Consider the following 27,046-nt stretch of genomic DNA (forward strand, 5'->3'; position numbering starts at 1 on the left):
ATTATCCAGACAAAGGATTTCATGAATGACAATTTACACCATTAAAGTAGTGATCGACGTACTCCGCTCGTGTTTCAACCAAAAGCAGCATACCTTGGCTTCCACTTCTACTTCATAGGGATCTTGCCCTCCAACCAACTCCAGTTTTTGTAGATAGCGGCTCCAAACGGCTGGTTCTATAGAGTCGCAGTAATGTAGTGTCCTACTAGGGATGTTTTTTGTGAGACTTAACATATTTCCCACCTTTAACCGAAAACGGTCGCCAAAAATAAAGCTCTTTCCATATATTCCTTATGGAGGGTTGTCCTCCAGGAGGCTGAGCAATAGCTAAGTAGTGGCGTCAGCGAAAAGGGTCTATACTTAAGCTACTTCATTCCTTTTCAGACCATTTGAATGAACAATAATTTCTCACGACACCTGATTTTTGCAGGGGATGACCTGTGTTAAGTGTGAATGCTGTCCAAGGGGAAATAAGCTCTCTTGTTTTAGATTATCACCCCCATAGCCTGATCTTTTTATAAATGACGTTTACGTAGGAAACAGGGGTGTTCTTCAGGGCACGGCTGCCACAAGAGTGACAATTTACGACCGCAGATAGAAGTTCTCCGCCGCAGTTCCACCCTCTCATTCCATTGTGGTCTCAAGACACCCAGATGATAAGGGCCAATCTGCCAAAGTTGAGGCTTCAAAACCTCCACAGGCCAATTGGTGACGTCAAGCTTGTGCGATCCTTTTAATGTATTAGTGTTAAACATTCATCCACCCATTTTTGTACTGTTTATCCTGCTGTGGTTCATGGGTGAACTGGAGCCTATACTAGCTAGACTAGACTACACCCTGGACTGGTCGTTAGCCTGTCACAGGGCACTGATAGACAAACAAGCAATTACTTTACCGACTGGGATAATGTTATAACGCCAGTGTGGTCTTGACTTGTGTTGAATTTGTAATAGGCTTCAGTCGTCCTACTTGAAATGCGGTTTGAAGGTTTTGTTACTTGCTCATAAAATATTACATGGCTGAGCACTTTCCTAGCTGACTTAGTTGTTCCGTCTCAAATCATTTCTTTGCAACACGTGGATCCAAAAAGAAGTCTGCTGGGAGCTTACATCTGGTCTGCAAGTTCGAGAGCATTCTCTATTTGAGCTCTAGTACTGTACTCAGAAATTCCCTACCTGCGGAAATTAGAGCTGCTATTGCCGTAGAAAAGTTGTCACTCATTTTTATACTCTTCCTAAACTACCTGTAACCCCTAACCCTAATGCTGCATTCGAGGATGGTCGAAAGTCTGACTTTTCCAATTTTAAACCAGGAAGTGTGTACGGAAACCAGGGAACGCCTCCTTGAACTCACAAATCCCACTTGCGAAGTCGGGGGGAAAAAAAGACCCCGAGACTTCACCGACGGACTACAATGTGACGTCACTCTACAATGGCGACCCCTTTGGAAACACAGACGGTGAACTGTAAAACACAATTTACTCGAGTATAAAACTAGATAACTTTCTTCATTCATAAATATTTGACATAACTTCACGTAACACAACGTACGTGATAGTATGCCGCTATCTCCCTGCATTAAATACGGTGAACTACTGAACTGTATGAAATGCTTATGAAATAAGATAAAAACAATAAATGAAGCAAAATTGCGAGAATACGAGTTTGCTGGAGGTCAAAATGAGTTTTGAGGACCAAAATAAAAAACACTTTATCACTATCCGCCATTTTGGTTGTTTACTTTCGCCTCGAACGCTTTTAGGTTGGAATTGGGAAAAATCAACTCGAATAGATCCAATTTCCGACCATCCTCAAATGCAGCATAACCCAACCACGGCTCACCTGTTTTCTGAACCTGAGCCGTGATTGGTCATTACCTGAGCCCTGAGCAACTGTGATGTCATTTTCAGTTGACAGCAAGTGGCAAAATGGCCGCCCCCATGAGATGACAAAAATCGTATTCTCAAAACGGTTTTAGACGAGTGGGATCACATACTGTACAAAATTGTAAAGAAGATTTTTGGGGTTGACTTCCTGAGAATTGTCCTCATTTAATTTTAGAAGGTTAACCACTCACAATCCATCTTATTTTAGCTCCGTATTTCCCCTATAACAACCAAAATACACTCGCATAATAATCGGTTTAAATACGTGTCTGGTTGCCTATAAGCGTAACAAGAAGTGTCATACTGTAAATTGGATTGCGTGTGACCTCCATGTGGATTACTGCTACTAGCTGTCCTAAGCCACATTAGCACACACACATGCGTTTTGTACAAGGTGTTTGGGCACTTATCTCATGATTAGAGGGAGCGGAGCGCTTTAATTCTCTTGGCACGACTGGCACGTTAGCGAGTTTACTTCACCTGCATGACCTCAACTTTTACAAGATGATGAAATAGTCAGCTGCGCTACATCCGAGAACAGCTGTCCGAGCATGTGACTTACATTTCAGACAGACTGCTTAATGTATCGGATGGATACTGTAACCACTTAGTAAAACCTCATTCTAAATTAAGCCGTGATCATATTTTCCCCAAGTAGCACAAAGCAATGGAAATAATTGAGAGATTTTTTTGTTTTGAATACATTGTAGTGCAAGTCGGTCCGTTTTATATGGTGCTGCAGCTGACTTGACTGACTTTGTTGTAAGGGTTCTTGTGTGCCAAGCATCACGCAGAGCAGCCTTGCGGTGTTTGAAGAAGTTGAAAGTGTTTTACAAGATCAGAGAAATGATGAAAAGCTTCTGTCACAAGATTCTGCTCAATTGAGGACCTTGTGGCTATTTAATGTGTAATGAGGGAGAAACTAAACCAAGATTATTTTTTCTTAAAGCTGCTGCTATATACAATTTAAAATTCCCCATGGCTGCAATAACAAAAGCTTATGTTATTCTGCTCTAAAGTTTGATGGGGCCATTTTGCGTCATTTGACATTGAAACTATTATTTTTAAATTGATTAATTTAGAACTTTATTCTCCATTAAGAAAAAATAGTTATTTTTTAAACAAATTCACTCAGATACAATAAGATAATCCTTTAACTCCTTTAACACTCAGGTGTTACAACAGGACACATAGTGTTTAAAAGATAATAATAGCAATAAATTAAAACATTAAAACACATTGTAGTAAGAAATGCTGGTATAGAGATAGTTTTTTTTCATGGCTCACACGTTTACCTGGTATGTGCCTGACTATATCTTTGTTTCATCTGAACACTCCATATATTTACGTACCATTTGGGCAAAGACTGCCAGATACACACCAAAGACAATCAGACTGTTTTTGGAACGATATTTCCCCTCCTTGACCAGGGGCGTGCAAAGGGTGGGGCCAATGGAGCAGTGGCCCCGGGCATCCCCCCTGGGGGAAGGGGAAGGGTTTTAAACTAAGGTTAGGGTTTCAAATAAGGAATTTACATTTGGGCTAGAGTTTCAAACTGGGGTTTCAAATGAAGGTTTCAATGTACTAGTAGGGTTTCAAAGTAGGGTCACAATTTATAACAGTAGCTATAAAATAGTTTGTTTTTTTAATCAACTGTCAAAATGTGGGACCTCTGTTTTGAAAGTAGGGTTTCAAATTAGGGTTTCAAGCTATGGATAGCATTTGAAATTAGGGTAGATATGGTTAGTGTTTAACATACGTTATTATTTGTAAAAAAATATATATATATTATTAAAATGTCTGACCTCAGTTTTAAAAGTAGGGTTACAAATTAGGGTTACAAAAGCATTTGTTAGTGTTTCAAATTAAATATGGATATGGTTAGGGTCTCAATTTAGGGTTAGGATTTAAAGGTAGGTTTTTAAACTACTGTTAGGGTTTCAAAGTAGGATTTCAGAGTAAGGGTAGGGTTTCAAGTGGTTATCATTTATAACAGTGGCTATAAAATTATGGGTTAAAAAATTCAACTGTCAAAACGTGTGACCTTAGTTTTCAAAGTAGGGTTTCGAATTAGGGTTTCAAACTATGGTTAGGGTTTAAGGCTTCAAAGTAATATTAGCTTAAAATATTTTAAGTTTTAAAAATCCTCATATGTGTATGGGGCCTTTCTGGTTCCAAATAGTTCTTACGAGTGACAAAAAGTCAAGCGGGTCCCTCCTCTGCAGTCAAGTAACCAAGCTCCGTTCTTGACATGTGGACCTTGACTTAACCCTGTCCTCTCAAAAGCATGACCTTTACCCTCCCTGCAACCCCAAACCACTATTCACTTCAATTCTCCAATAAATCTCTTTGAATGGCTTGCTCTCTGATAATTGAATTAGCCTGCACGTTTTACATCTGCACATTACATCTCACAAGTGAATATGGATTGCTGACATGTGTTTGAGCTTTCTGACAGTTGGTACGGGAAAATGTTACCAGGTGTTGCAGCCCGATGGGCATCTTGCCTTAATGGAGATCCACATGATGGGTACCTCACAGTTGCTTGGCTCGAGGGCTCCATCTGGTTCATGACATGGATGCCCCCTCTCATACACTGTGAAACATTCACAAGCTCAGTACCGAGCCGGGAGGTGTACCATCTGTATTAGATTGCCATTTTGTAAATAAATGTGACATTAATTATTTTTATTTAAAGAGCAGACTTTTTTAAAGGGACAGTGTGTATTATTTAGCACCATTTAATGGTGAATTATTAAAAAAAATAATAATTATTCACTATTAATTTCAATAATATGCAAAGTTCTATCACATCAAACGTACATTTTTTTATATATATAATGGTAGGTCTAGTAATCGCCAATTGTATTACATATGCCCCCCTTTACAGGAGTCTAACATGTTTTGCCCCCATCTTTCTGCTACAGATACCCAAAGGAGAAAAACTTTGCAAACATAGTTAGCCTCTGTTGGTGCTTGCAGCTCATGTCGGACCCAATGGGTTGTCTGACGCTTACCTTCCACAGCTGGGGCCTGCAGGTGGTCGTCGCTCAGTCCCGTGAGTCGGGCTCCCTCAAATAGGGTAGATGACACAGACTTCCAACTTCCGTAAGTGCGAGTGTGTAGGGTCTCTCAGTTTTCTGAAGTGCTTGGGAGAACTGAGAGACCCTACACACTCGCACCCAGCAACAGGATCGCGCAATTGAGTGGCAAGCAGTGAGGCAAATGGGTCCTATTTTTGCAGTCTTCGTATGACCCGGCCGGATTGAACCCACGACCTCCCAGTCTCAGGGCGGACACTCTACCACTAGGTCACTGAGCTGGTTAACCAGTAACCGGAAATAGCGTAGGTGTATGACTTACGTTAAGTCGGGAGTCCCGCCTCGTCCATGGCATATACCACATAGCCACTCCAGTTCTTGTTAGCTGCTATTGCTAGCCGCTCCCTTGCTAGCCACTCTTGCTCGTCGCTGCTCCTGCTTGCTCACTCCCAATAATAATTGATAGTAATTGGTAGTAGCCTTGCTAAATCTCGTTTCTCTGAGGTATCGTAGTGTGCGTGTTTCAAAGTTGTTGCATTCTATTAGTATACCTCTAGATGGCACTAAATAATACACACTGTTCCTTTAAGTGGCACAATTGAAAATGTGACTTCACTTACTTCTTACTTAAAATAACAGATTCATTTCCATGATCACATCACACTTGTGTGATGATTTTTTTGCATAATTCATAGGGACATTAACTCCAAAACGGTCTGACCTCATTGACAATAAATTAACCAAAAATCAGCCCCATAATTAAATACATAGATTTTATTTAGCCTACATAGTATTTCTCACAAATAAGGTTAAAATACAAAACCAAAAACATTATACAGTTAATACAAGAAAAACTCTAATTAAAACAATCAAGCCTTCCCAATGCCATAAGGACTGTGGGTGTAACTGCACAAATACGCAATCGTATCCGGTATACCACCATACGTTTTTAAAGAAAGATAAATAGCGCCCTCTCGTGGGGTATTGCCGCCCTGCACATACATACACATGTCCTTGGGTGCATGTTTCCTACCCTTTTTCTTTTTGTCGTGAGACAAGTTAGGGCAATTAAGGCGTTTATTCTAAAGTGATGCATTGCAAAGTCATTGGTTGTTTGTAATTCGACCACTGCACTGTTTGGTTTATGCATTATTTTCTTTGTTAAAATGATGTGATACATTTATAAGCGGACTGTTGCTGTCTTGTGCACATTTGTTGAGCTGCTTCACACCATTTAATATTATCGTGTGATAACGTGTCATAATTATTCTAATATACATATTGGTGGGAGGCACTGAATTTGACATACATTTACTCAAGTATTACTTTTAGGGACTACAGGATTTTATTGGCTAATGCATTTCCATTACATTCCACGTGTTCATCTACATTCACATTGGTGCCGCAGTAGAATCACATCCTATAACCTGGTCTCCATTTGGTTCACTTCTACAAAAGATTTCCCACAGACGGTGATGGCTTGAAAGTCGTCTGAGATCTCCAGCAGCGTTTTCCCTTTGGTCTCGGGCAGGAAGAAAAAGACGTAAACGCAACCCAGCAGACTCATGCAGGCAAAAATCACAAAGCAGTATGAGTCGAGCGCATCCTGGAAGAAAAAACAACAGTCATGTTGACTGTACTGCCATTGCAAATCATGCAATCATTTCTTGTTGTGCACTTACAATGAGTATTGGAAAGACAAGGCCCAGCATGGCGAATACCAACCAACGCTGAACCCCGAAGAGGACAAACGCAGCCACCCGATCGGACTGGATGAAGATCTCACTGATGAGACTACTTGCTGCTCCCCCTTGCATGGACAATAAAAATGCAGACATTTACCATAGAAACATCAAGAGCTTGATATGGATTTATGTTGTAAGTGAAGCTGATACCAGGCCCTCCACAGAAGAAGATGATGAAGAGGATGATAAAAACAGCAATGAGGTAAGAAGCCCAAGAAATGGAACCCTTCAAAAAGAACTTTGCCACATAAATATTACATATTTGCTCTTTTCACATTTGAGCTCATCATTGTTATAAGGCCGGATATTGGTCCTCAACCATCCTTAATTTTTACCTTCAAGTTGAGCACAACAGTAACTGAAATCCAGCATGCAGACACGATGCCATAACCCGCCAAGAACAGTGGCCTCCTTCCTGCATGCTCAATTAAAAAACCCTGAAGAAAGGTATACAAATCAACACGGGTAGTTTACGTTCAAATGGTGCGTTTTCTAGTTGCACTGCGTCACACTTAGACCACTTTCTAATATTTTTATTTGATTGTTTACTTTGCGGTGAAAAAGAAACATGCAAGGAACAGAAGATACTCACACAAGATATGCAGGTGATAATTTCCGTTACGCCAAGTCCTATAGTCACATAGCGGATTTGATCTGTCGGGAGCCCCGCTTTCCGAAAAATGTCAAAAGCAAAAGTGCTGATCTAGGAATAAATGATACAGTTGTGGGAATGGCACGGAATGTTGTGTTTGGAATATTTTGTACGGGTTAACCACATCCTCACCATAGACATGCCTGAAAACTGGTTGCAGCAGTAGATGGTAGACATGGTGATGAGCTGCCATCGGACCGTTCGGTCCCGAAGGAGCAGCAGAAGACTTTTTGTGGGGGCCGCTTCCGCTGTTGCCTGCTCGGTCGACATTTCCTCCATCTCCTGCTTGAAGTCGCCTCGGCCCCACAGACTCTGAAGAGCTGCAATGGAGAGAATAGATCTTGTGCTTGTCAATTTGTATTTCTGATAAAAACACAATCAAATCTTCACTATATTATTTATTTATTTATTTATTTACACTACTCTTGATCAGGGGTGTCAAAATCTTTCCTCTGAGGGACACATAAAAAAAATTGAAGGATGAACTAAAAATATTAATAAATGGTAAAAAAATAAAATTAAAAAAACGGTATCACAGCTTTCTGTAAAGAGGGCACAAAGAAATTTTGGGGTGGTCAGCTGCGCTGTAACCCACTACAGAAGATCCGCCCCTGTATTGTGCTGATCTCCAAAATTGAAAACCAAAACAAGAGAAATCTGTAGTAAGTTGACATTTTTAGGATCATTAATTGGACCTTGACAAAAAGCAGCAAGTGGAGGAAACCATTTTTGCTTATTAGCTATATTCATCTTAATTGAAAGAAATGTTGTTACTATTTTACTATTAGTCATTTTCTTTATGTCTTTACAAATCTTTTCCCGACAATCACTTTTCCACCATCTTAAAAATAAATAAATAAATACAATAGTAATGTGGGCAGTGGCCAATGTTATTTTAAGTATATGCTGTGGGCCACTAAAAATGGAAGGCCAATGGCCCCCGGGCCAGAGTTTGGAATCTATATGGTGCTCATGGTGGTCATTTTAATGACAAAGCCTAGTGTAATGTAAATTGAATGCATTTCCACTACATCTTTAAACCAAAAGCACCACTTAGAGGAGTAAATAATATTGTGATTCATGAAAGGTAATTTTCCCATCACTAATTATTATTAATATTATTATTATTATTAGTAGTACTAGTAGCATTATACTAATTTATTAAAAATACAAAATGCCATCTTGCTAATGTAGAAAAACATTGCCACATTTTAGGCAACAAACCACACCACACACATGTATTTTACAGTCAGTTCATGTTGATGTAATGGGTAAAATAGCGCTCACCCTTTTTGCAGGCTTTGTCATCTCGTTTCTCGATGAACAGATATCTGGGAGCTTCGGGAAGAAAAGGCATCACCATCACTTGGACCACAGAAAAACACGCAGGCACACAAAGGACCACGTTCCAAAGCTCTTCGCGGCCCAGGATCTCACTTTGAGGAAGAGAATCAAATGTGGGGCAATCTTACATTGAAGTCATTTATATAAAATTTGTTCAGAATAGGGATGTCAGTCAATTAAAATTTTCATAATTAGTTGCATGACTTCAATAGTTAACTCTAACTTTTTTTATCTGTTCTAAATGTAGGATAAAATATTTTTTTGTAAGTTTTCATACTCTTGCTAACATAAAATTGGGAAAAAAATGTTTAACAGAAACAAAGGGACAAATGGCTGCACCTTTAAGTCATGTATACAGTAATTTCATAATAATTGATAGAATTGAGTTAAAATTAAAAAGATGTACTGTACTATAAAAACCGAGTGTGATATTGATTTGTGTTGAAATATTTTTTCTGCCACTAGATGGCATAATTGCATTTGTAAGACGTTGGTGACAGCTCAGTGCATTTTTATTTTTAACATTAAGAGCTATCTAATCTTTAACATGAAGTAAAATTTCTGAAACTAAAATACAACTTGACCCCAACCTCCACAAATATATGCATTATTATTACATTTATTACTGCAAACTTTTGATGTGGACGTGTCTGCTATGACTGGAATTCACCCAGTTTCAATTCCAAGTAAAGGGCGATCATTAATCGCGCGTTAAAAGTATTAGTGCCGTTAAAGGAATTTTAAATGAACTCAATTTTAACACACAAAATTAACACACTAATTTTGACACCCCTAGTTCAAAAAAAATGGGAACTTGAGCTAAATGTTTTCTAGTTTAGAAAAAAACATAGTTAGATTATGATTTGTGTGTAATACAAACACAAAATATTGACAGAAGGACATAAAAAGAGAGGTTGCACGAATCACGCAGATTCATACCTGAGGCCCAAAAACTGCGCAGACAGTTTGCCAATGGAAACAAAAGTCGCAAATGACATGGTGACAGTGCCTCTTATCTTCCTGGGTGACATCTCAGAAAGGTACATAAGATGGGTGCTCACTCCCAGAGCTGCAAGCCAGGAGGATGTTCATCGTGATTTCAGCAGTACAACCAATCATCACACATTCGCGTTCACACCAATGGACAAGATAAGAAGTGTGAGAGGCAATTTGTTACCTGCTGTGTAGCCAAACAATATTCTGGCCACAATGATCATTTCGTAAGACTTGGCCCATTTACTTGTCAGCATGATGGTGGCTGCAGCAATGGCAATAAAGCTGTTGCAGATCACCGCTTTTTTTCTGCCAAAGAGCACACACAGGTGTGAATCCTCAAAAAAGGCCTCGTTGAAAGCTGCCGTTGAGACCACTCACCTTCCCAGCAGGCTCGTGAAGTACTTGACACTGACGGCGCCAAATAGGCCCCCCACGGCATACATGGACACTATGAGGGACCAGATGATGGCTGGTGGTGGCGTCGCGTATCTCTCATACCAGGTGCTGTTGATGAAGCGCTGTATGAACTGCATGGAGAAGGAATCCACATGGAACCAAATTGGATTCAGTATGCACATGGTGATGTGTCTGACGTCACGTGATGACGCCTGAAAACAACAGGAAGTGTTGTGTGCGATAATCTGCACACCCGCCGCATCTCACCGACCGGAGAGGGAGAACTCAGGGAGGTGAGGTGGTATCCTGACTGAAAGCTTCCTCCAATTCCCAAAATTAAGATAAGAAAAAGAGCGTTTCCACGCGTCTAAAAGGACAAAGCGCAGAAGTAGCACAATTACAACTTTTATTCAAACTTGTATTTTTAACCCTATTAGGCCTGAACAATGAATTATATGAGAGAAAATTCTGATTCTTTGGAAATAGAGTATTTATTGGTCCTTTTGAACAAACTTTTTTTTTTTAATCAACTTCCACATATGACTTTTGATTTGTGTCATATTTTATACTTCTGGTCACAAAACTTTAAATTTGTACATTTATAATGATCAAAAATATAATAATAAACAGACATATCAAACATATTAGTACATCAAAAAATCTAAAAGAATATTTCCCACTATTAATAAGTATACAGTGATAAATGTTTTTTTTCTCAGTTATTCACAGTTGATTAAAAACATTAGGTATACTTCAATGTGCTATTTGTTTTTTTCCCGTGTAATGTTTTTACAGCAAATGTTAATTTTTAATTACATTAATAATTAAGATTTTCTCAGTTAATATGTTTAATTTTAGAACTGCTAAAAACAAGTACACTTTACTAGGAAGAGAGAGAGACATACAGAGAGAGAGTGAGAGAGAAATTTCTAGAATTTGATATGTTTAAATGCTTAACGTACATTATAATGCACGTTATACACTAATTACACTATGTATGTACACAAACGTAATATATTAGTGTGCTTTAAATTAATTTAATTATTATAAAATATGTTTTTTCCTGCTTAAGGCCATCCAGGAAACATAGAACTTTGACTTGTGTGTATTATAGATAAATTATAGATTATAGAGTGACTGTTTTGCTTCTTTTTTTTTTCAGAACTAAACAAAATGGCTTTCTTTAACATTATCTGTCATTGGTTTGTTAGGGGCATAGTGGGTGGATGACATTGACATTGACATTGTCATGTTTGCCTTCCATTGCAGAGGATGTGAGTTCGAGTCCGGGCTTCGGAATTATGGGTAGAGTTTGCATGTTCTCCCGTGCTTTGTCGGTTTAATCCCACATTCCGAAATACATGCAATGTATGTTAATTGAAGTGACTAAATTGTCCCTAGGTGTGAGTGTGTATGATTGTTTGTATTTATTTCAACAAATTTAGTCCAGGTACTAAGATGTATTGGGTTAAGAGTTCAGTATAATTAAGTAAAGTCAAATAGAAAAAAGTACTTATTTGTTTCATACTGGTAATCATTTCCTGTTTTAACTCATTCACTGCCATTGATGGCTATAGACGTCAAAAATTCATTTTAACTATTTCCATTAGTTTAACTTTTTTTTTTCCACTTTTGTTAACAAGGGTATGAAACCTAGAATTTTTTGGTACATTTAGAACAGATATAAAATTTGTGATTAATCGTGAGTTAACTAGTGAAGTCATGCGAAAAAAATTAGGAGCGTCAAATGATTAATTTTTTTAATCGTAATTAATCGCATGACTTCACCAGTTAACTCACGATTAATCACAAATTTTATATCTGTTCTAATACAATTTAAAAAATCTAGGAAAAATGTGGAAGAATGTTAAACTAATAGAAATAGTTAAAATGATTTTTTGACATCTGTAGTCATCAATGGCAGTGAATGAGTTAATATTATACTCATGAAATGTATTTAATATGATACATTTGACTTTATAGGGTTAAAGCATTTTGCTTGACTTGAGCGCGACCTTTGACACCATCTCGCACCACATCCTCCTCAATAGACTCTCCCCCACACCACCCTAGACTGGTTCTGCTCATACCCCAAAGACCACACTCAGTCAATTTTGCTAAAGTCCTTTTCATCTGTTCCCTCGCCAGTCACTTCAGGTGTGCCCCAGGGCTCTGTCCTGGGGCCCCTGCTCTTCATCATCTACCTACTCCGCCTCACCTGTTACCCTAATGAGGACAAACAAGGGCAAGAGAAAATAATCAGCAAAGCAAGCATTAAATGTTTTGTCTTTGATATTAACATATCTATTTTGGTTTGTCAGCGACAGTATTTTTTATTTTTTTTTATCTGAATTGGTGAAAGTCCATTCTGACACCCACCACCCCACCCCTTCAACTCCTCATGATTAGGAAATTTTATTTCATTATAGGTAATAGAAAGCTTTTTATAAATGAGCTTCAGATTAATGTATTAATAAACAGAGAAAACAAAAGAAAGAAAATGAAAAAAATGTAAAATTGCACTTTGTTCTGACAGAAAAGCATTTAACATTTTAGACAACAAAACAACATAAATTAAATTCAAAACATTTTATTCATCGTCAACTTTCCTGTTGATGTAACGGTTAAAACAAAACCTAGATAATAACATTTAGAATGACTAAGCAAAAATGGTTGGGATGAGTCACTGCTTTAACTTGAAGCTTTTGAGTTACATATTTTGTTTATGTACAGCATCATGGTCGAGGTCAGGGCTGTAAAGCAACACGAGCAACATTAAAAAGTTCAAACGTGAACATTTGATCGAATACAAACTATAGTAAATGAAATAAATTCTGCGAAAGCCTACCAGCTGCTGCAGTACAGTTTCCATGAGGTCCTCAGTTGCACGCACATTCACAGATCAAGAGCATGCAGTCTAACGGGAACCTGTTAAATAGCTAAGGCTGCTTATCATTAACTTCTTACACTTTTTAACCGGAAAAAGCACAAATACAGGCTGACACATGTCTTGATGCAAATTCCTAGAAGACTTTGTAAGTATCTTAAATCATTGACTATTTGTTAATAATGGAGTGTAAAGAATTTGTTTTTGGGTGCCAGTATTATTTCACTGATGTAACGGTCCTTGTCTGTTTCTCCCTGTGATATTTGCACCATACGCTTAATAACATCAAATACATTCTTTTTTTCTCCCATTTTTTTTAAACAGCACTACTAATCAAGTACCACATAACTTCTGACTTCTTTATGTTCTAAAAAGTGCATAAACGTCAAATAGACCAATATATGAATTAGGAATTGTGAAAATTTTAATATTGCTCAACAATATTACCTTGCTTTACTTTCAGTGGGGCAATGAAAAACACGTTTAATTTGTCTGAGACCACACTTGTAACGCAAATCACTTGTATCTCAAAACATCTTTCCTTATACTGAAATAAGTGGAAATGCCATTAATCCGTTCCATGCGCCACCCCACCCCCAATAAAAAACAGCCCCAATTTTTTTTATGAGAAAAACAGCACTTGAGCTTTATAAAATATACAAGTAATCATTAAATAGGCAAAACAAATTGAAAGAGTTTGCCGTTTGACAACCGTTGAATTGCCATTATGCTACTGCCCAACTTGGCCACCTGGGGGCAGTATAAGACACACATATGGATAGACAGTATTGAACATGCACGACATGAACATCTAGTATAAACATTTGAGCTCCTCACAAACGATAAATAATATAGGACTAAGTAAAAAAAAAAAAATACTGAATTTTTGCTCCCAATACTGTAAAAATTAACAATTTAGAGTGGCCTTATTATGTGGGCAACCTAGGGCACACCTGTAAAACAATAATGAAGTACTTAGCATCTTAATGTCACGCCTGCAAGGTAGATGGATTACCTTGGCAAAAGAAGTGCTCACTGTCATATTCAGATATGCACATTTGTGAGTAGTATTGGAAAGAAATGGCCTTATATGTACGCACAAAAACATATATAGTAGCATTTTTTCCTAACATTCTGTTATGTAAAAGTAAAAAGTGGGTCACATAAAACTACTCTTTATAATTCATCACAAAAGTTAGTTTAATAAAATAGTCAGAGACCAAATTGTGACCAGAGGTAGCTACTGAAAGTCAAATGAAGCGTGGACTTAAGTTCCTTGCAAGCTCTTCTTCAGATGAGCAACAGATGCAATGTGACATTGGTAAAAGTAGCCTAGCATGTGTTGTGCCATTTTACAGATACAGTACATCTTTGTATTCTGCCCTTTCACCTACTTTGTATCTTTTACAGTTCAGCCTATCCTCAGATGGTTTTCAGAGATGTTTATCTTTAATGTATTTTCCAAATGTTTTGCCATTTACATCACTTGCTTTTTGCCTCGTTTTGGATTATATGCTTACAGCTTCCTCTGGCTCCGTGTTTGCTCATCTGAAAGGAAGAAAAATGTCGATTGAGGAGGAAAATAGAGGCATGGATCACCACAGTGCCATTTGACAAAATATGTGTTGGCTTGCTAACAGGCTGGCCAAGAGTAGCCTGTGTACATGTACAGCAAATAAATGATCAACCAACAATATCTCCAATACACTTGACATTCATTGTCCGAGTACGCAAGTATTGGTAAAGAGGGACGCCCATTTTCTGCCAACATTTGCTGACAAAAATAACAGTAGATTGTTTTGTTTTAGTAGAAATTCAAACCCTGAACTTCAGAGCACGCAGGCATTCTATACTTTCAATATAAATTATTGAAATAAATAATAAATTAATGGTCCAGTTGAATGTGGAAACATTGCAATTTTATTGACATTCAACTGTCTCAAAATGCATAAGGCGCAATTTCAATCAAGACAGTAGGCTAGTGGTCCACACTGCGTTGTTGTTTGTGGTTGTGTCCAGCAGATGGCAGTAAACTGTAACTAGGGTAGTTATTATCCCAAAGACGTCCTCTCTTTTCTTTCCTCGTCGAGCGTCTCTGCCGGAAACCACGCTGTGCTGTTTGCCGTAGTCATCGTTGATTAGCACACATCCGTCAATTTTGCTATCCGTCCTCCTAAAGACAACGTTACTTGATCTTCCTCACGTATACACCTGAGACAAAACATGCCGCTAGAGAATCTCGAGGAAGAGGGTCTGCCCAAGAACCCTGATCTGAGGATAGCACAGCTCAAGTTCTTGCTCACAATGGATGGTCACCGACAAGATGCTAAAGTGAAGACTGAGCTCATGGACGCTATCAAAGCTAACAGTGAGTTAGCATGTTACTACTTTATGATCATGGTTATTGTCGCGACAAAAACGTTATTACGCGTAAAACAATGAGTATGATGGTGCTCAATGGTAAAACCAAGGTGCTAACGAGGGGCTGGCTAATTCCAGCTAAAGCACATCCATCATGCTCAACATGGCAAATGTTTTTTCTTCTTGTTGTCATTCATTTAGCTTGACATGTCTTTTGTAATGCGTAACCAACAAAGTTGTAACCGCTTATGATCATATCCCCGACCTTTTAATACATTTAGCTTTATTAATTCTGTGCCATAGACATGGCCCCCTACTATGAAACCTTATGCAAGGAGCTCAAGTGGCAACTCGACAGTGACCTGCTGAGCAAGATGAAGAAGGCAAACGAAGATGAGCTGAAGCGACTCGATGATGTGCTGGAGGATGCGGAGAAGAGCCTCGGGGAGAGTGAGATCAGGGATGCGATGATGGCCAAAGCTGAATATCTGATCAGGATCGGCAATAAGGTAAACTCGCTCTTATACTGTCTTCATAGCATCTCACCAACCACAATTTTAGCTACCATTGAACAATTGAATTAGATCCAACACAAGCAGTATTTCACATAAAAAGCCTCTGATCCTGCTTTTCCACACAGGAGGAGGCCCTAACAGCATTCAGGAAGACCTATGACAAGACGGTGGCTCTGGGTCACCGACTAGACATAGTCTTCTACCTGTTGAGGATCGGCCTCTTCTACATGGACAGCGACCTCATCACGCGTAATTCTGAGAAAGCCAAAAGGTAATAATGCCGGTCAAAAGTGTCGAGCATCGTCATTGTGTATGATACTAGTCATTGATTGCGCCCGCCCCTTCCCCTACAGCCTGATTGAAGAGGGGGGAGACTGGGACAGGAGGAATCGACTGAAGGTCTATCAGGGTCTTTACTGCGTGGCCATCAGGGATTTCAAGCAAGCCGCTGAGCTCTTTCTCGACACCGTCTCCACCTTCACGTCATACGAGCTTATGGACTACAAGACTTTTGTCACCTATACGGTCTACGTGTGCATGATCGCCCTCAAGCGCCCTGACCTTCGCGAAAAAGTACAAGAAAAACACGTGCACTCGCAAACAAGCTAGCGATTTTTTTTATTTTGCAGTTTCTAAATCATTAATGCATGGCAGTGTTTTCTATTTCTCAATGCATTAGGATCGGTAATGTACATTATGGTTCGGGATGCATGATAGTAATGTGTTTTGTTTTTCAGGTGATAAAAGGAGCGGAGATCCTGGAAGTGCTGCACAGTCTCCCAGCTATTCGCCAGTATCTGTTCTCGCTCTACGAGTGCCGCTACTCGGTCTTCTTTCAGTCACTCGGTGAGGACATTTCACATTGCCTGTTGCGTTAAATGTTGATTAAAGTGCTTGATCATGGTTTATTATTTGACTGAGCCCTGCCACGAATAGCGAAAATCTGTGTGTAATTGATGCCTCACAAGTATTTGTACATCTCCCCCACTCTAATTTTCCAAAGAAGCTCACCTCCGGTGTCTTTCCTTCCCTTCCCACAGCAACAGTGGAGCAGGAGATGAAGAAGGACTGGCTCTTCGCCCCACACTACCGCTATTACGTGAGGGAGATGAGGATCCAGGCCTACAGCCAGCTGCTGGAGTCGTACCGCTCGCTCACACTGGGCTACATGGCTGAGGCATTTGGTGTCAGCACAGAGTTCATCGACCAGTGAGTGCCGTATACGAAATAACAGATTTCCTCAATTTGTTGTCACAGAGGGCCAAATTATGTCAAGGTTACCAAGTCACAGGTCAAATTGTGTGATTGTTTTCTTTTTTTTTTTTTTTTGCATTGAGCCAGTAAATATTATTTTATGTTGCTATTTTTAAAAGTAGTGTCATTGTTATGATTAATGCCAGTAATGTAAGTGGTAGTTTGTTGTAGCAGCAGATATTTGTTATACATGTTACATGTATTTTAACTCATTCACTGCCATTGACGGCTATAGATATCAAAAATTAATTTGAACAATTTTTATTAGTTTAACCATTTTTTCCACTTTTGTTAACTAGAGTATGAAAACCTAGAATTTTTTTTATTGTACATTTAGAACAGATTTAGAATTTGTGATTAATCGTGAATTAACTATTGAAGTCATGTGATTAATTACAATTTTAAAAAATGTATCGCTTGACGCCCCTAATTTTTAATCTTTTATTTAAAAAATATATATATTAAAAAAAAAAAGTCTAGGATTTCATACTCTTGCTAACAAAAGTGGGGGAAGAAATGTTTAACTAATAGAAATAGTTCAAATGATTTTTTTGACGTTTAGAGGCGTCAATGGCAGTGAATGAGTTAATGTAACTTCCAATTGCAAAAATAAATAAATACTCGTGACAAGTTTAGCAGCTTATCTTGGTGTTTAAATAGTAAAGCTGTGAGTGGTTGGTTTGTGATGGGATATAATTAAATGCGTATGTACTTTAGATGTGGACAATAACAGGTCTCCCTGTTATTTACTTGAATGGTCAAGCTAGCATAACTTTCTCGACACTGAGCAATTTCTTACTTTGTCAATGAGCTATATTGTGACAACTTAACCACTTGCTGGCCAGTCAAGGGCTCAAATATAAAAGCTGTTTGTCTCTCTAGGGAGCTGTCCCGGTTCATCGCTGCCGGACGTCTCCACTGCAAAATTGATAAAGTGAACGAGATTGTGGAAACCAACAGGTAAGGTCACCATTCGTTAGACCACATTTATATTATCGCTGACCGGTAACTCAAAAGAAAATGCAAATCATTTTTGTTTCTACCAGGCCTGATAGTAAAAACTGGCAGTACCAGGAGACCATCAAGAAGGGTGACCTGCTGCTCAACAGAGTCCAGAAACTGTCGAGAGTTATCAACATGTAAACACGGTGGCCACATTTTGTCAGGTCAGCAAGGTGGCGCCGTCATCTTTGCTTTTCTTACACTTGTAGTTTGTTGACAAATTCATTTTTGTGTACATAATAAAATGTTTGACTGTTAAAGCTGGTGTTTTGGAATTATTAGGAAAGAGGCAGAGACATTAATTTGTATAAATAGTATAAATTATTTTATTTACAGAACTTGTTACAAAACAAATATACTATACAATCTTTTTTCTTTAAATATTACTTCTAACCTATTTTTTGTTCATGAATTACATAGCAGCCAATACATAAAGTCTAGCTGAAAAAGATTTGATGTTCACCCAAAAAATCTACAGGCTTTTTGTCGTATGAAGGGTGGTCGCGCCCCCCCAGACATTAGCTGTACTCCTGCGTTCACATTCCAAGTCTATGGTTCTATTTAAAAAAAGAATAAAATTCCTCATATTTCCACCTGCTGGAAACTTCAGTTGAGATGTCAGTGGGGTTTAAAGGTAAAGGACCAGATTGAATGTTGTACAACGCCCAGTAAGCCAGAGGCTTCAGCCGCACATACACTCACACACACACACTGATGATAGGAAATGTTAGCGTATTGTCAGTCTCACTGAACACACACACTAGTACTGTTTGATACTGGGCAGCTGGCAAGCTCAGTTTTTTTTCTACCACATTTAGGGTTGATAGGCAGATTTAAACACTTTGAACATTCAAGTAAGGTTAAAAAAAATAATAATAGTAACCCAACGACGCTATCCTCAAACAGTCTGGGTGAAACAAATTCAGGCACTTTCTTAATTGGATATTTCTTTGAAAAGCTGTGATTCAAATTACTTGTTTGGCAATGACAATGCAAAAAAAAAAATGCAATGATTAGTCCCCCCCATCCTTCTAAAACAACCAAGAAACATGTTTAAGGTCAAGTGTACGACTGGCGGCTCCATTGAGACGAAGCCTGCGGGACACTCGAACGTCACAGGCTGATTGGGCCACAGGTACATTAGTTGTGTTGATTCAGAGGCAACCAAATATGTGTTTTCAAAGCACATGTGATTTGAGACCTTGAAAAGTGAATAAAGGTATTTCGCTGTCAAACAGACACGTGCTACAGTGGAAAAAAACACTTCACCTTTGTCCCTCAAGAGACTCTCTCTCCATGATTCATGAGAGGCTTCTATACATACTGTATATATCCACGTATTGCATTTTATAGACTTGGCAGTGAAACACTTAAAATAATCAAATTCTGGCTTCTCCTCTGGCTTCCTACATAAATAACTCTTCAAAATGGTACCCCAAAATTCCTGCATGTACAAAAAAAGCCTGTGCAAAAATACACGTTTCATTTATGTACAATTTCTTAACAAAATATGTTTTCTCAAATAGGGATCCTTCTTAAACTACATACGCGATTAAGGGGTGCAAGAGGAAGCTAAAATTGTTTTTAAAAATCTACTTTCCACTTTTGACTGACATCAGTGGAGGTTTTCAGATATCAACTGGTGCTGCCAAATGTTGAAATAATGTCCTGTGAAGCCATCTGCATGAATCTCACACCGCAAAGCCAAATCTTGAAACTGCTCAAACATCTCACTGAGACCGCGGAGTAATGCCTGATTTAAGACTGGAGGAATTCAAAGTACGAGGCTTCTCACCCGTCACAACTCAACACCCACAGAAGACAGTTGAAGTGCATAAAGTTTGCTCCAGTTAAGACGTACCGTACCTGATTCCCCATGCAAGAAAGAAGAAAAAATTCATATCGGTCCACAGGCAGATGTGGATCTTCCCGCAGTATTGAATTAAAAAGATTGTGGCAATAATAGGCTTTGCACAGATTCTTGACATCCACACAGGCAATGGCGCCTCTCCAATTACTTTACCGGACCAACTTGAAAGTTGGTCGAAGACACAAAAGCAGCAGCTTTGTTGTCAAAGCAGCATTGCCTATGGGGAGAGAAGTTACTTAGTGCTATTCACAGTTGGGGAGCAGGTCTACTGTGGCTATCATTCTGCACAATGATAAGATTCGCAAATTATGTTCAAATTTGTCACATTGGACAAAAGATTCACGCGAGAGGGCGCAAACGTTCTCAAGCGTATCTAGCAAGTCTCTTTGTAGTACAGTGTAAAAGCTCATAAGAAACACGGGAATAAGGTAACACTTGCATAATTCTTCGGGGCACTAAAATCAAAAACATTTACAGGGTCGTCCCTAGCGGCCCTCGTCAAGATAGCGCGCGTAGTCCCCCAAAAGAGTCCGACTGAAGAAGCATGAAACAAGGTGATTGGTTGTCTGTTCAGGTGGAGCGAGCTCGCTCGTTAGCTGCTCCTCCTGCTCTCCCTTCCAAACAAGGCTTCTGAGATCAGGCGCTGGGGGTGAAATTGAGTCGCAAATTCCAGTAGTCCAGCAGAATCGGACATGAGAAAAATACTTTTCAACACTCTTCTTTTTCACACGCACATACAAAGCCGATGAGCATTTGCTCGATATCCTACTAGTGCCAAAATGTTTGTGTACTAGTACGCTCTTTGACTTCAATAGTGAGAGGAATCCTGTTACCCAAAATGCAAAACTGCACCAATTGACATCTGCACACTATTAATACTACAACTGAATTATTAGAATTGTAAAATGTCATGATCAGTAGCAGCTCTCCTCGTGTGCCGAGTTGTCTTACAGTAGAAATGAAAAGACATCAATAGAAACACAAAAAAATCTGGTCATGTGCTAGATGTGAACTAATAGAATTTTAGAATGCCACGAATGCAGAGGTCAACTAGTGCACAATTTGCAACACTAGTAACATGCAGTTGTTCTACTAGTGCGTCCTACTCAATTTGCCTACTAGTTTGCAGAAAGTCATAGTAATGGAGAAAATTATTATTTTTTAAAACAACCCACGCTAGTAAGACATCTGACATCTGCACACTACTAGTATTGCAGGTCTAGTTATAGATTAGAGCAGGGGTGCTCAAGTTCGGTCCTCGAGAGCCCCTATCCAGCTTGTTTTCCATGTTTCTCTCCACTAACACACCTGATTCATGATCAGGATCGTTATCAGGCTTCTGCAAAGCTTGCTGATGAGCTGATCATTAGATTCAGCTGTGCTGTAGGAGGGAAACATGGAAAACAGGCTGGATAGGGGCTCTCGAGGACCGAACTTGAGCACCCCAGGATTAGAGATATTCAATACCACAATTTTTCACACAGACACCAGTACTACGAGTATTCACTCTTCCAATACCTCTGGTAATTTTGATATGTAAAATTCAACTAAATAACATTTAGCACATGGGGTGTCATACTCATTTTAATTCAGGGGTTACTTTCACAAAAATGTCATCCAGTTGGGCCGTGGCCTAAAAAGCTATAAATAATGACAGGTCAAATATTTCTTCTTTTTTTTTGTGCAAATAATTACAAGTACATTCTGAAAATATTCTTATTGATCCTCTTATTGCAGAGTAATCTGGAATTGGGAGAGAGAAAAAATCACAATGTCATTTAGTGCTCATCATTGTGCTCTCTAGTGGACAAAATTAGCAACAACAGTTCATTGGAGCAAAAAAATAAATAAAAAATGCTATTTGTGTGGACCTCAATGGCCAGTTTGGACCACCTGATGGGCCATTTCTGTTTGACTACTCTGATCGAGCACATCTCTAGTAGTAGTAGTGTGTAGATGTAGATAGTAGAACTAGTGCAGTTCTAGCGTATTAGAACATGGACAATTCAGCGCACAGATATTGAACAAATGCTCAACTGGCTTGCCACACGCACGCACACGCACGCACACAAACAAGGAAGAGATCGGCTTGTTGTCTCCCCACTTGCTCAGCGTCATGACAGCTTGTGGCCGCAGAGCTCGCAACAGCCCTTAACCGGAACCAAAGTGCACCCTGGAGACTCCTGGCTGTCGCGCTCCGTCCTCCCGCGCTGGGACCGCCTGGAAGACCGCTCGGAATAGCGGGACAACGCCACGTCTGCGGAGGTCCGTACGTGACGTATCCCTACCGAGTACCGCTTGTCCCCACCCGTCCGACAGACATGGCTTTGGGAGAAAAAGTACGGACATTTGACTTCACTGGGCAGTCCGGATCATTTCCAACCTGAGGATTGTGGGAAACTGAGACTAATGTGGGTTTTCGTTTTTGAAGGCCTCTTTACGTCCGGGGCGGATCGCTCCGGACGATTCCCCGTCATCGTGCCGCATCCACACACTCTGTGGGCTGACACCACTGTCAGGGACGAGCCTTTGGCTGCATGAGGGGAGGAAAAGAAAACAATAATTTGAAAGAAAGACCTTTAAATCTCAATATAGCATTTCATCAATGTCATCCCCCAAACTTTCTTCACAATAATAAGTTTGATGCAGCCCCACTAGTCTAAACACGGTATTCTGATTAATATTGCGTTTGTGGAATATGAATAAAGCAGCAAAATGCAGATGTTTTTATCCATCTCAGGGGGCAGCCATGTTGCCACTTATTGTCCACTGGCATTACAGTTGTTCAGGGCTCAAGTAACGACCAATCACAACCCACCTGTTTTCTGAGCCCTGAGCATTGTGATGTCATTTTCAGTCAACAGCAAGTGGCAAAATGGCCGCCCTCTGAGATGGATAAAAATGGGTGGATTTTGTTATTTAATTCATATTTCACAAGGGCAATATTACTCAGAATACCGTGTTTAGACTAGTGGGGGGACATATGACATACAAATTTTTTTGGGGGGTTGTCTTCCTGTTTAAAATTGCATGAAATTAATCACAATTTCTCTATTCTTCTCATTTCTAGTTCCGGATTGTGAAACGGCCACAAAGAGGTAGCTGATACTTGTATCGATACCTGAAAATAAGGCCTGGTATCTGCTCGATACCAGCACCCACACCCTACTTTAAGTAATAGGAACAAAAAATTAGTTAACAATATTAATTTTCAGACCCAATGTAGCAGTTTTACTTTCTTTTTTTAATCAGTCATCTGTGATTTAATAAAACATGCTGTGCCGCAGGTCATTTTATTGATGGGCTTATGAAATGACTGATATTTACATAACATACTGCAAATAAATTCTCAAATGTTTTCAAGTACCGTCTGCAAGTTGCTTGCGTACCCCTGGTTGGGAAACACTCCTAGTCTAAGCTGTGTGAGTGGCCTCTACTGTTGTTCAATTGTTACTTGCAGACTTTCACATCAATATGTGAAGAGTGATGTGATTAAATAACAACTCTAACTGAGCCAGAAAATTTATGGGATGATTCATGGATCTGACACCTGTTAAGAATTTTGAAAAGTGAACATTTGGAAAAGCATTCGTATGTGCAGTATAAATACAACCGACATATTCTTTTATGTTGCCAAAAATTTTTACACATCATTTCTAGGACACAACCCACCTGATGTAAATGGGAGTTGTTAGGTATCCCTGGCGTCCCTGGAATGTTCCGTCCGTGCTTGCCGTGGATGTTGTTAATAGCAGGCGACTTAGACACCTTGGGTCGACCCGGTCCGGGTCCCCCTCCTCCCCCGGCACCACTATTAACCCCGCTGGCTGCAGGGGAGATTTTGCGCTTCTTGCCTTCCAGGCGCCCGTCTGAGGAGTGATGGCTGAAGCTGGTATGGTGGTCTGCCGACGACTGGTGGTGGACAAAAGGCCCCAGAGAGAGGGTGGAGTCGCTGCTGTTCATCACCACACTCATACGCTTGATGGACTCGGCGGGGCTGCCCGAGGGGGGACCCCGTGCCGGCGGGCCCGAGGAGCCGCCTGCTGACCCTGCGGAAGGCTCGGCCTTGAGACTGAGAGAGTTCGTGCGCACGCTGGGGCCACAGTTGAGGCCCACACTGTGGACGCCGCTGTGGGAGGAAGATAACGACGAGGATGAGGAACCTAGTGAGCCGTGGTGGTAGGTGCTCCCTGAGCTGCCGACATTTGCACAGTTCTTCTTGAAAGAAGGTTCTGAGGAGCTGTGGGACAATGAGAGGAGAGAGCTGTTCTTCCTCTTCTTTCCCGAGCTGAAGCTGGTGCTGCTACTGTTCGTGCCCACGCCAACTGAGGTGGGGATGACGGGGGCGGAGGAGCCAGTGGAGATCTCCTTGGGCCTGACGGACATTGACTTGGTAGTGCTGCTGCTGCTGGAGGGACGGGACTTAAGCGCCCGGCCTGAGGCAAGTGAAGGAGCTAAAGGGGAGGTGGATGAGGACAAGTGGGCTGAAGGCATCTGCGGCGACGAAGACACTTGTCGGGCCTGTGTGGTGCCGTAGGCCGGGTGCTCAGGCCCTCCCTGCGGAGAGCTGCGGGCGTTTAAGGTGGTCCCATAGGAGAGCACAGGCTTGCCCTCGAAGGACTGGCTATAGGGGGTCTGGGGCATGGTGGCAGGGGGGCCCAGGAAGCCTGAAGACGGGTTGCTACCGGGGGAATTTGTGCTTATCCTATGGGGAGGTGCAAAGGAAGAGCTGTTCTCCAAGGCCAAGGGGATTTTCCTAAAACAGAAAAAATGTAAAGCGCCTTGTAACATTGTTTTGAAAGGTGCTCTGTACATAAAGATAATGTTATTAGGGATGTAAGGATATCCAAATGTCGCAATAAGATATTATCACGATGTGAACCTCACGATACAATAATTTTCACGATATTGTGGGGAGGATGGCAATATTAAAAAAAGAAGAGCTCATACTAAAAAAAAACACTATTATATATATATATATATATATATATATATATATATATATAACAGCAATGCACATAAACAACATAAATCTCTACTAACTCTTAAAGGCAGTTACTTGCTAATGCACGCACACATGGAGTTCCTCCACATATTGACTCTGTTCACAGGCATATTGCGTCCCCCTTCATCTGACCATTAGAGTGGATTTTAAACATAGAAGGGCCAAAACAAACTGTATGAAAATTTAACTGCACTAAAAAAAAACTAACCAACAGAGGGTGCTAGAACTGCACAAATAGAAATCAACTTGACATTTTTAACAAATGTGCTGCTTTTAATATCATGACATGACAATATTGCCGTTATCGCTACATCCCTAGTTGTTATTGCAGGGGTACAAGTGCATCTGCCTCACAAATCAGAGGTTATGGGTTCAAATCCGGACTGTGGCTTTCCTGTCCGGAGCTTGCATGTTTCCTCCATTGCTCAGTAGGCTTTCACCGGGCACTCTGGTGTCCTCCAACATTCCAAAAACATGTATGGTGTGAATGGTCGTTTGCCCCTGAGTTTAGTGCTAGTAACCTACCATGCTTGTTTTTGCAATGTGGGAGGAAACCAGAGTGCCCAGTGAAAACCTCTTGACTGTGAGGCAGATGCCATCAGAGCCACCCACCGTGTTGCCTGACAACAAATACTGCATATTCTCCGTTCAGTGGATGGCAGAAAGGATGTGAACGAGGTGCTTAAAATGAACATCTTACATGTGACTAAAACTGAGGATGATTAGAACTCTTACGCATAAAGTGTATTCGTTGTAGTACAGACTTTATAAGTTGTTCATTTGTCTGTAACCAATGAAGCTTATGTTTGTATTAACGCAGCAACAAGCAAAGCCAAGAAACTGACCACAATACAATGCGTGGCAGATCTCACTAGGTACATGATAACGTCTGGGTACTTACTTCCACATCTGAGAGTTGACGTGCTTGTCCATCATTGCAGAGAGCACACATCGCATTCTGTCCCATCGCCTGTCAAAGGAGTAACAGCCTCTCCCAAACAGTCGACTTCCAAAATTACAGTACTGAAAACAGAGTTGGTACAAACAGGGGTCAAAGTTTGCTTAGTTGACAATTATGCATTTAAGGGTATTTAATGGGAAGTGTTAGGAAAGACACTTACAGCTACCGGTCGAGGGTGATAACCTGAATAGTGACAGTGCAGTTTCTCAGCGTTCTCCTCACGCTCCTCGTTCTCTCCCTCATCACTGGAGGCTCGAGAAAACCCATCAGGCGTACTTTGGGGATGATGCGGTGACTCGTGGACTATTGCAGGGTCCGCTGGCGTACCAGAGCCATGTGTGTTGTTTAATCTGTTGGGTAGAGAGCACCAAGTGATTCTCAACTTTTAACAAAAACAATGCTTCAGTTTCCATTTAACAAAGTCTTTATCCCCCCCATATAACTGTTTGTTGAATTGGGGATGACAGTCAGTCAACTGTTGAGTGGCACTAAATTTAAAAACAGCATAATACCAGACAACACAAAACAAAGCACCACTGACCGTGGAAGACCAGGGCTGTGAAATTTAGGTTTGTTGGATGGCAGAATCTTGGTGGCGTCTGGGGCGGGGCCGTTGCCATGAGCCACCGGATGGACATCATAAGAAGTGGGAAGATGGAGGGAGGGGTGAGGGTCCCTGAGAGGGGGAGGTTGCTGGGAATGGGTTTGGTGGAGTTCTCTCTCCCGCTCCTTTGTTCTGTTCTTGTGCTCTGCCAGCAATGTGTCAAAGCGCTTCCTCCGCCCTGGCACTGCCCTCCGCTGGCTCAAGGAATGTGTCTGATGTGGCAAAACAAAGGTCAGAATTCTTATTTGGGAAAAGAACCTGTTTAGGTTTCAGTTTGAACATGTGCCGATGTCTTATATTCCAGTGCATCTGGAAATTACTTACAGCCTTTCACTTTATCCACAGTTTGGTATTTCACAGTCTTATTCCGAAATTAATGGCAATAAAAAAAAAATCTCAAAATTCTACACAACACCCCAAACTCCTAAGCCTTTAATTTTCTCAAAAACAGACAGTGCGCCTTATATGTGGATCAATATTGGTTAAGTAAGCTCCATCTAGTGGATGCTTAACGCAACCCCAGCCACT

General features: G+C 40.4%; 3 protein-coding genes across 4 annotated transcripts in view; 1 reads left to right on the forward strand and 2 right to left on the reverse strand.

Moving 5' to 3' along the window:
* Positions 1 to 6,218: 6,218 nt before the first annotated feature.
* slc2a9l1 (solute carrier family 2 member 9, like 1) lies at positions 6,219 to 12,971 on the reverse strand. The gene is made up of 12 exons (XM_077574032.1): positions 12,908 to 12,971; positions 10,331 to 10,426; positions 10,042 to 10,190; positions 9,845 to 9,969; positions 9,607 to 9,736; positions 8,611 to 8,759; positions 7,456 to 7,643; positions 7,264 to 7,374; positions 7,007 to 7,108; positions 6,822 to 6,897; positions 6,609 to 6,736; positions 6,219 to 6,532 (listed from the first exon to the last, which is right to left on the reverse strand). The coding sequence occupies exons 1-12, from the start codon at positions 12,929 to 12,931 to the stop codon at positions 6,347 to 6,349; spliced, it is 1,464 nt and encodes a 487-aa protein (XP_077430158.1). The 5' UTR covers positions 12,932 to 12,971; the 3' UTR covers positions 6,219 to 6,346.
* Positions 12,972 to 15,040: 2,069 nt separating this feature from the next.
* On the forward strand, positions 15,041 to 18,338 carry psmd6 (proteasome 26S subunit, non-ATPase 6). Its single transcript, XM_077574453.1, has 8 exons — positions 15,041 to 15,314; positions 15,611 to 15,816; positions 15,948 to 16,093; positions 16,176 to 16,395; positions 16,560 to 16,668; positions 16,863 to 17,031; positions 17,959 to 18,036; positions 18,123 to 18,338. Exons 1-8 carry the CDS (start codon positions 15,170 to 15,172, stop codon positions 18,217 to 18,219), a joined length of 1,170 nt encoding a protein of 389 aa, XP_077430579.1. The 5' UTR covers positions 15,041 to 15,169; the 3' UTR covers positions 18,220 to 18,338.
* A 2,993-nt stretch (positions 18,339 to 21,331) lies between these two features.
* atxn7 (ataxin 7) overlaps positions 21,332 to 27,046 on the reverse strand; it is a 29,770-nt gene continuing 24,055 nt past the window's right edge. For both annotated transcript variants that reach the window (XM_077574308.1, XM_077574307.1), the window contains 5 exons: positions 26,456 to 26,730; positions 26,075 to 26,264; positions 25,855 to 25,976; positions 23,621 to 24,704; positions 21,332 to 22,481 (listed from right to left, as the gene is read on the reverse strand). In XM_077574308.1, coding sequence (XP_077430434.1) covers positions 22,464 to 22,481; positions 23,621 to 24,704; positions 25,855 to 25,976; positions 26,075 to 26,264; positions 26,456 to 26,730 — 1,689 coding nt within the window. In that variant the 3' untranslated portion in view covers positions 21,332 to 22,463. The remainder of the gene's footprint in view (positions 22,482 to 23,620; positions 24,705 to 25,854; positions 25,977 to 26,074; positions 26,265 to 26,455; positions 26,731 to 27,046) is intronic.

This window comes from Vanacampus margaritifer, chromosome 8 (genome assembly GCF_051991255.1).
Source record: "Vanacampus margaritifer isolate UIUO_Vmar chromosome 8, RoL_Vmar_1.0, whole genome shotgun sequence".
Taxonomy (NCBI): domain Eukaryota; kingdom Metazoa; phylum Chordata; class Actinopteri; order Syngnathiformes; family Syngnathidae; genus Vanacampus; species Vanacampus margaritifer.